The following is a 9,278-nucleotide window of genomic DNA, read 5'->3' as shown; positions in this document are numbered from 1 at the left end:
CGGCAGGGAAGGAGTGGCACAAGGGAGAAGTGGGCAGGAGGGGGTTGTTGCAAAGGGCTGGCTGGTGGGGGTGTGTATGTGCCTGGGGTTGTTGCAGGAGGGTGAAGGTGGCAGGGAGGGGTTTGCACAAGGGAGGAGTGGGCAGGAGGGAGATGGCAGGCGGTGGGGGGCGGTCCCGAGGTTGATGCAGGGGTGAAGGTGATCGTGGGTGGCTGGGGGGGTGGGTTGCCAGATGGAGGTTGCCCAGAGGCAAAAGTGGCAGGACAGGGTGGGTAGTTGGGGCGAGGGGTTCACAGGGGAGAAGGTAGCTGGTTGGTGGGTGTTGGAGGGGGTGGCACTGGCTGGGGGAGGGGTGCCTGGGTTGCTTTCACATACACCATTCCCCAAGCCAGGGACTGGACCTGCCCACCCCCCAGTGCTCCGCGAGCCCACGCGGCTCCCCATGGCCCAGCCAGGCACCTAGCAGGCGGCGTAGACACCCAGCTTCTCCGCCCGAAGAGCAGAGCGCAGCTGCGCCTTCTTCCCCGCGCCGCGGGCCGAGCCGGGCTCCCCACCGCCCCTGGGGCTCTCAGCGGCGGTGCAGGCAGCCAGCCCCCCCGCGCCCGAGCTAGGCTCCCCACCGTCCCCGGGGCTCTCAGCGGCAGCTCTCAGGTGCTGAGAGCCCCAGGGGTGGTGGGGAGTTCGGCTTGGCCCGTGGTGCGGGGAAGAAGGCGCAGCTGCTAGTGCTAGACCCTCCCCTTCCCCACTCCGCCGCCGGCTGCTCCCCCGGGGGGAGGGACTGGCTGTACAAACATACAACAAAACGACAGTCCCTGCTCCAGAGAGCTGACAATCTCAGTATAAGACAAGAGGGGAGGGATAGCTCAGTGGTTTGAGCAGTGGCCTGCTAAACCCAGGGTTGTGAGTTCAATCCTTGAGGGAGCCATTTAGGGATCTGGGGCAAAAATTGAGGATTGGTCCTGCTTTGAGCAGGGGGTTGGACTAGATGATCTCCTGAGGTCCCTTCCAACCCTGATATTCTATGATTCTAAGAGAAGACAGGTGGATCCAGAAGACAAAGTGGAGGCAAGTCTCTCAGTGGCTCCTTCATTAACTATCTTAAGTCATGGATTCCAAGGCCAGAAGGACCATTGTGATCATCTAGTCTGACCTCCTGCGTAGCACAGGCCAGAGACCTGCCCCAGAATTATTCCCAGAACAGAGCTGTTAGAGAAACATCCCATCTTGATTTAAAAATGGTCAGTGATGGAGAATCCACCTCAGGATCCGTCTGCGTATCTGTTTGGTTCTTGCTCCATAGACAATGGGATTCAGCAGGGGCGGCATCAGGAGGTAGACGTCCCCCATGACAACCTGAACCAGTGGAGTGAGACCTTTCCCAAACCTGTGCACCACGGACAGTCCAATCAGTGGCATGTAGAAAGCCAGGACCACACAGAGGTGGGCCACGCAGGTGCTGAAAGCCTTGACACGCTCCTTCCTCGAGGACAGCTGCAAGACAGCCTTGATGATCATGAAGTAGGACAGGGCAATCAGCAGCGCGTCGAGGCCCATCACCAAGAGGATAGCAGTCAAGCCATAGACGACATTGGCTGTGATGCTGGTGCAGGCCAGGTTCATAATGTCCTGGTGCAAACAATAGGAGTGCGACAGGACGTTGGAGCCGCAGAACGACAGGCGACGAATGAGCAAGGGCAAAGGGAGGCCGAACAGCACGCCCCTAGCCATAGCGGCCAGGCCTATCTTCGCCGTCATTGGATTGGTGAGGATGGTGGCGTGCCGCAGAGGGTGGCAGATGGCCATGTACCTATCCCAGGCCATGGTCAGCAAGACGGTGGACTCGACAGCGGACAGGGAGTGGATGAGGAACATCTGGAGCAGGCAGGCGCCGAAGCTGATTTCCCTCCAGTCAAACCACAGGTAGGAGAGCATTCTGGGCATGGTGCTGGTGGATAGCGCCAGGTCGACGGCAGCCAGCATACAGAGGAAGAAATACATGGGGGCATGGAGGCTCCGCTCCGTCTTTACAATGAACACCACTGCGCCGTTGCCTACAATGGCCATGAGGTACATGGAGCACAGAGGGAACGCCAGCCAGAAACGGGCAACTTCCAGACGGGGTGTGCCAGACAAGATGAAGGAGGAAGGGCTGAAGTCGGTGTTGTTGGGAGAGGGCATGGTGTGCCGGCTGAAATCCAGTGACGCTATTCCATGTCATCTCTCCGCTCTGCCAGGGACAGAGAAAGAGTACTGTAATGAAGCACGTCTAGTGATACTGCGTCTGAAGGGATTTCGGCAAGTAGGTGCCACTAACCCTGGGCGGCGAACAAACCCCTCCTTCGGAGAGGCTAGCCTGTCAGCATTGCCCCATCTGCCCCAGGACCCGCCCCCTGCTCAGCCAGAGGATCCCCGAGGACCCCCCAACCTGTGAGGCTGGAGGAGCCCCAAGGACTCTTCCCCACACCCTCCACAGCCATGCCTGCCAGCCCCCCGAGCGCTGGCCCCAGTGCTGGGCTGAACTGCCGCCCCCACCCCCCAGTGCCACCCAGGCCACTGGCCCCCAGGCTGGCCCAAGCACCACCCCGGGCTGCCTCTGGCCACCTGTGGGCCTGAGCTCCAGGCAACCGGCTTGAGCTGAGTGAGCCCCTGCCGGCTTCAGGGTAGAGGGGGAGTGAGGGCAGGGCCTCGGGGCAGAACACGGGCGGGACCAGGGCCTGGGTCAGGGGAGGCTTTGCCTGCCCTGGCCTTTGACACCCGCTGCCCATGCCACAAACAAGAAATTTGCTTCCCAGTTCTGGTCAGCGCAGCAGGCCCGGGGCTTCCACCCTGAGCCCCTAGCCCCTCCCTTCAGGACCCACCACAGGAGTTCGCGCCACTCCACTGCGGCCTCCCTTCCCCATCACTGCCTGCGCCAATCACCCTCTGCTGACCTCTTGCAGCCCTTAATAGGCCCAGGTGCAGCCCAGCCCCTTTCCATCGGCTGGATTGGGCTCACCTGCTCTGACCCAGGGGAGCTGGCCCAGGTCTGCTCACAGGGACCAGGGAGAGGCCTGACTTTTGGGCCCTTTGCTCCCTGAGTGAAAAGGAGCAGGGAGGTTGTAGCCCCACCTAATGTAATGGACTCCCCAAAGGGGTCAGGGGTAGGTATCCCCATGGAGAGGGCTGCAGGGGGAAAAAGCGCATGCAGTGCCCATTGCAGAATGTTTCAATTGCTTCTCTGGCTTGGATGCCCTGGGGGACTTTCCGTTTGCCTTTGTCCTGCATCTCCAGCCACTGCAGTCATGCTGAGATTTTAAGGTGCATGTATGTAATCTGTAGCACCTGCTCCGAGCATCTGAAGACCATTAGGAATGCTGCTTGGCTGCAGGATAATATTACTTTTACTCCCTGTACCGGTGTGATGAAACGGGAATTTTCTGCACTATTTTTATGACCCCTATTTGTGCTTCAGTTTACCCTATATGTTGCATTGTTGCCAAGTTCAGGGGGAAAGGGATTAAGTTCAGGGAAGCCTAAGAGACATGAGGATGAATGTCACCCCGTTGTGTGAGCCAGGATGGGTCACTGCAGAGGATGTGAGGGAGATTCTCACACCTGAGCCATTCTTTTTGGGTGACAAATCTGAGGAACTGTTCTAGGTTGAGGTGTCTATAGAGAAGGTTTTGAAATAAATTGATAAATTAAACAGTAGTAAGTTATCAGGACCAGATGGTATCACCCAAGAGTTCTGAACTAACTCAAATATGAAATTGCAGAACTACTAACTGTGGTCTGTAACCTATCGCTTAAATCAGCCACTGTACCAGATGACTGCAGGACAGCTAATGTGACGCCAATTTTTAAAAAAGGCTCCAGAGGTGATCCCGGCAATTACAGACCAGTAAGCCTCACTTCAGTACCAGGCAAATTGGTTGAAACTATAGTAAAGGACAGAATTATCCAACACATAGATGAACATGATTTGCTGGGGAAGAGTCAACATTGTTTTTATAAATGGAAATCATGCCTCAAAAATCTATTAGAATTCTTTGAGGGGGACAACAGGCATGTGGACAAGGGAGATTCAGTGGATATAGTGTATTTAGATTTTCAGAAAGCCTTTGACAAGGTCCCACACCAAAGACTCTTAAGTAAAATAAGCAGTCCTGGGATTAGAAGGAAGGTCCTCTCACGGATCAGCAACAGGTTAAAAGATAAAAAACAAAGGGTAGGAATAAATGGTCAGTTTTCAGAATGGAGAGAGGTCAATAGTGGTGTCCCCCAGGGGTCTGTAGTGGGACCAGTCCTATTCAACACATTCATAAAAGATCTGGAAAAAGGGTTAAAAAGTGAAGTGAAGAAATTTGCATACAAGACAAAATTATTCAAGATAGTTAAGTCCAAAGCAGACTGCGAAGAGCTACAAAGGGGAATCTCAAAAAACTGGGTGACTGGGCAACAACCTGGCAGATGAAATTTAATGTTGATAAGTGCAAAGTAATGCCCACTGGAAAACATCATCCCAACTATACATATACAATGATGGGGTCTAAATTACCTGTTACCACCCAAGAGAGAGATCTTGGAGTCGTTGTGGATAGTTCTCTGAAAACATCCACTCCATGGGCAGCGGCAGTCAAAAAAGCGAACAGCATACTGGGAATCATTAAGAAAGGGATCGATAATGTGAAGGAAAATTTAATAGGCCTCAGACTTTGGTCAAGCCTGTCTAGGCCTTAGACTATGGTCAAGCTTGTTTCTGTGTATAAGGGGCAGGAGGGAAGGCAAAATGAAAAGTTTTAAGCAGAACAATTTGTATCAGACAGGCACGTTAAAGTGTAACCACAACAGTAGTGTTAGAAAGGATGTTAAACCAAAAGAGAAACACCTGTGAATAACAGGAAAAAGCTTGTTTTCCTATACCCCAAATAAGGAAGCTTGTTTTGATAGATTCCTAACAAGGCAAAATATCGATGTGAAAGTATGTGTAACCGGTTGTGGTTTTAAGCGATATAAGCGCCTGTATTTCTGCATTCGGCAGAGCAGCCCTGCCTGTCTCTCCTTGCAATGTGCATTGCTTGAAATAAAGGGCCTCAGGCTGGTTCTGATCAAACACAACACGTGGACGTTTTTCTGCCACTAATTGGTGCCGTGACTCAGATAAACGGTGACCCCCGAGAGCCGAAGGACCACAAGCTGTTCCCGACCAGACCCCGGGCCCATCAGAAAGGTAAGAGACCTTTTGAAATCTCTATATTGGGTTTCTGGTGGAGGACCGCCCATAGGCTCTGGGCTTGGGTGAGTTGTATGCTCTATCCGGACCTTTTGCTGCCAGACACGCCTGATGCCCTTGGGATGGGTTAGAGTCCCATCCAGGTTTGGTTTCCCTGGGAAGAGCCACTGGTTGTGGCTGGGCAGGTCGTGGATAGACCTGGGTCTGTGTGCCAGTGTGAAAGTGAAGGTTGGTAGACCGGTGTGAGTGTGAGACACAGGAAGATGCCCAGAGTGCCCTGCAAAGTCAGAGGTGTCTATAAAGCAAGCCCTGTGACTCTATCTAGCGGGCATCGTGATAATGCCCTGACCTCGGCAGTTTCCCTCTGCATGGCATGACCGGCAAGGGGCCTGTCTGGGTCTAGGAATGTGTAATCCCATCCCTTCCATCCTCGGACAGTCTGTTTCAGGACCCTCTTTCCTCCCCTGTCTCTAGCTCCCGCACTGAAGGCGGCTTGACAAGCCACTGACGGTCTGATCACCTCACCTGAAGTTACAGAGTATGCGGCACCAGCTGACGTTCTTTGCTGAATGGAGGCTGTAAGACCTCGTGGAGACCCTAAACAAAACCTTCCCTGTGTAAGTGTGACGAGTGAATTGAGTTAAGTACTGGGGGCCGGGAAATCCAAAAAGGATTCCCCCTCTCTCCAGGTGAAGTACTGGGGGCCGGAGGATCCAAGAGGATTCCGCTCTCGCTAGGTACAGATGGGGGCCGGTGAGTCAAAAAGGATCACCGCCTGCCAAAAGGCACACCGGCGTACTACATTTTCGCAAATTATAGTCCTTTCACTTGCAAGTTTTTAGAGAAATGGAATTGGTATACCAGGGATGATCCGAAATTACAGTTTCCCTTAGAGGGAAGTTTTGACCTTGACAAGATTGTGCACCTCAAAGGCGCACTTCTTGCCAATAATGTTGGATAAGGTCAGTTTGATGCATATTTTGATTGGTATAGGAAAACAGAAAAACGGCACCATAAGTCTCAGTTGAGGAGTCTCAAGGACTCCCAGAAAATACCTAAAACACCATTAAAAAAGACAAGAGAGATTAGCTTTTCCTCAAAACTCCTGTGGGCCAACAGCAGATATTTCTCTCTACCCTTCAAGGCCTCTTCGGGGTACCCCCACAGATACCTCTAAGGATCTTATAGATTTATGTTTAAAATGTAATGGGGTGGGCAATATTCCTATTCCCCACCCCATCTCTTACCTCTGTCCATTTCTACTGGTCCTTTGTTTGACCATAGAATCATAGAATATCAGGGTTGGAAGGGACCTCAGGAGGTCAACTAGTCCAACCCCCTGCTCAAAACAGGACCAATCCCCAACTAAATCATCCCAGCCAGGGCTTTGTCAAGCCTGACCTTAAAAATTTCTAAGGAAGGAGATTCCACCACCTCCCTAGGGAACGCATTCCAGTGTTTCACCACCCTCCTAGTGAAAAAGTTTTTCCTAATATCCAATCTAAACCTCCCCCACTGCAACTTGAGACCATTACTCCTTGTTCTGTCATCTGCTACCACTGAGAACAGTCTAGAAAGCCATCCTCTTTGGAACCCCCTTTCAGGTCGTTGAAAGGAGCTATCAAATCCCCCCTCATTCTTCTCTTCCGCAGCCTAAACAATCCCAGTTCCCTCAGCCTCTCCCCATAAGTCATGTGTTCCAGTCCCCTAATAATTTTTGTTGCCCTCCGCTGGACTCTTTCCAATTTTCCACATCCTTCTTGTAGTGTGGGGCCCAAAACTGGACACAGTACTCCAGATGAGGCCTCACCAATGTCGAATAGAGGGGAATGATCACGTCCCTCGATCTGCTGGCAATGCCCCTAGTTATACATCCCAAAATGCCATTGGCCTTCTTGGTAACTAGGGCACACTGCTGACTCATATCCAACTTCTCATCCACTGTAACCCCTAGGTCCTTTTCTGCAGAACTGCTGCCGAGCCATTCTGTCCCTAGTCTGTAGCAGTGCATGGGATTCTTCCGTCCTAAGTGCAGGACTCTGCACTTGTCCTTGTTGAACCATCATGCTTTCCTCCTAAGCCCTTGTTCACCTGTTAACTTTTTGGAAAAGGATTTGCTGTGTAAATTAAATTGTACAATCTATTGTACCCGAGATGGTGTGTATCTGGATGTGCCTGGTCCTGCTCACAGTGAGGTCCTGGCAGTTTTGTATGCGGACGCTCCAAAAGAGGAGACCAACTGCAGTCCTTCCTTGTTGCAACAGGAACTGCTGGCTAAGGTCCCTCTCTCCTTGTGGGCTAATCATGCCGACCAGGTTGGGCACATTGGGTCTGCCCAACCGGCTAAAATTCTGCCTGAACCCAGCAAGACCCTTTCCTAAAATTCATAGAATCATAGAATCATAGAATATCAGGGTTGGAAGGGACCCCAGAAGGTCATCTAGTCCAACCCCCTGCTCGAAACAGGACCAATTCCCAATTAAATAATCCCAGCCAGGGCTTTGTCAAGCCTGACCTTAAAAACCTCTAAGGAAGGAGATTCTAACACCTCCCTAGGTAACGCATTCCAGTGTTTCACCACCCTCTTAGTGAAAAAGTTTTTCCTAATATCCAATCTAAACCTCCCCCACTGCAACTTGACACCATTACTCCTCGTTCTGTCATCTGCTACCATTGAGAACAGTCTAGAGCCATCCTCTTTGGAACCCCCTTTCAGGTAGTTGAAAGCAGCTATCAAATCCCCCCTCATTCTTCTCTTCTGCAGGCTAAACAATCCCAGCTCCCTCAGCCTCTCCTCATAACTCATGTGTTCCAGACCCCTAACCATTTTTGTTGCCCTTCGCTGGACTCTCTCCAATTTATCCACATCCCTCTTGAAGTGTGGGGCCCAAAACTGGACACAGTACTCCAGATGAGGCCTCACCAATGTCGAATAGAGGGGAACGATCACGTCCCTCGATCTGCTCGCTATGCCCCTACTTATACATCCCAAAATGCCATTGGCCTTCTTGGCAACAAGGGCACACTGCTGACTCATATCCAGCTTCTCGTCCACTGTCACCCCTAGGTCCTTTTCCGCAGAACTGCTGCCTAGCCATTCGGTCCCTAGTCTGTAGCTGTGCATTGGGTTCTTCCATCCTAAGTGCAGGACCCTGCACTTATCCTTATTGAACCTCATCAGATTTCTTTTGGCCCAATCCTCCAATTTGTCTAGGTCCTTCTGTATCCTATCCCTCCCCTCCAGCGTATCTACCACTCCTCCCAGTTTAGTATCATCCGCAAATTTGCTGAGAGTGCAATCCACACCATCCTCCAGATCATTTATGAAGATATTGAACAAAACCGGCCCCAGGACCGACCCTTGGGGCACTCCACTTGATACCGGCTGCCAACTAGACATGGAGCCATTGATCACTACCCGTTGAGCCTGACAATCTAGCCAGCTTTCTACCCACCTTATAGTGCATTCTTCCAGCCCATACTTCCTTAACTTGCTGACAAGAATACTGTGGGAGACCGTGTCAAAAGCTTTGCTAAAGTCAAGAAACAATACATCCACTGCTTTCCCTTCATCCACAGAACCAGTAATCTCATCATAAAAGGCGATTAGATTAGTCAGGCATGACCTTCCCTTGGTGAATCCATGCTGGCTGTTCCTGATCACTTTCCTCTCATGCAAGTGCTTCAGGATTGATTCTTTGAGGACCTGCTCCATGATTTTTCCAGGGACTGAGGTGAGGCTGACTGGCCTGTAGTTCCCAGGATCCTCCTTCTTCCCTTTTTTAAAGATTGGCACTACATTAGCCTTTTTCCAGTCATCCGGGACTTCCCCGGTTCGCCACGAGTTTTCAAAGATAATGGCCAATGGCTCTGCAATCACAGCCGCCAATTCCTTCAGCACTCTCAGATGCAACTCGTCCAGCCCCATGGACTTGTGCACGTCCAGCTTTTCTAAATAGTCCCTAACCACCTCTATCTCCACAGAGGGCTGACCATCTTTTCCCCATTTTGCGATGCCCAGCGCAGCAGTCTGGGAGCTGACCTTGTTAGTGAAAACAGAGGCAAA

General features: G+C 51.7%; 1 protein-coding gene across 1 annotated transcript; it reads right to left on the bottom strand.

The window, feature by feature from the left end:
* Nucleotides 1–808: 808 nt before the first annotated feature.
* LOC125631336 (olfactory receptor 51E2-like) lies at nucleotides 809–2,224 on the bottom strand. The gene has a single exon (XM_048837843.2). The coding sequence runs from the start codon at nucleotides 2,176–2,178 to the stop codon at nucleotides 1,240–1,242; it is 939 nt and encodes a 312-aa protein (XP_048693800.2). The 5' UTR covers nucleotides 2,179–2,224; the 3' UTR covers nucleotides 809–1,239.
* Between the last annotated feature and the right edge of the window lie 7,054 nt (nucleotides 2,225–9,278).

This window comes from Caretta caretta, chromosome 1, assembly GCF_965140235.1.
Source record: "Caretta caretta isolate rCarCar2 chromosome 1, rCarCar1.hap1, whole genome shotgun sequence".
Taxonomy (NCBI): domain Eukaryota; kingdom Metazoa; phylum Chordata; order Testudines; family Cheloniidae; genus Caretta; species Caretta caretta.
The sequence above is the reverse complement of the archived record's forward strand: the minus strand, read 5'-3'. Positions and strand labels throughout refer to the sequence as shown.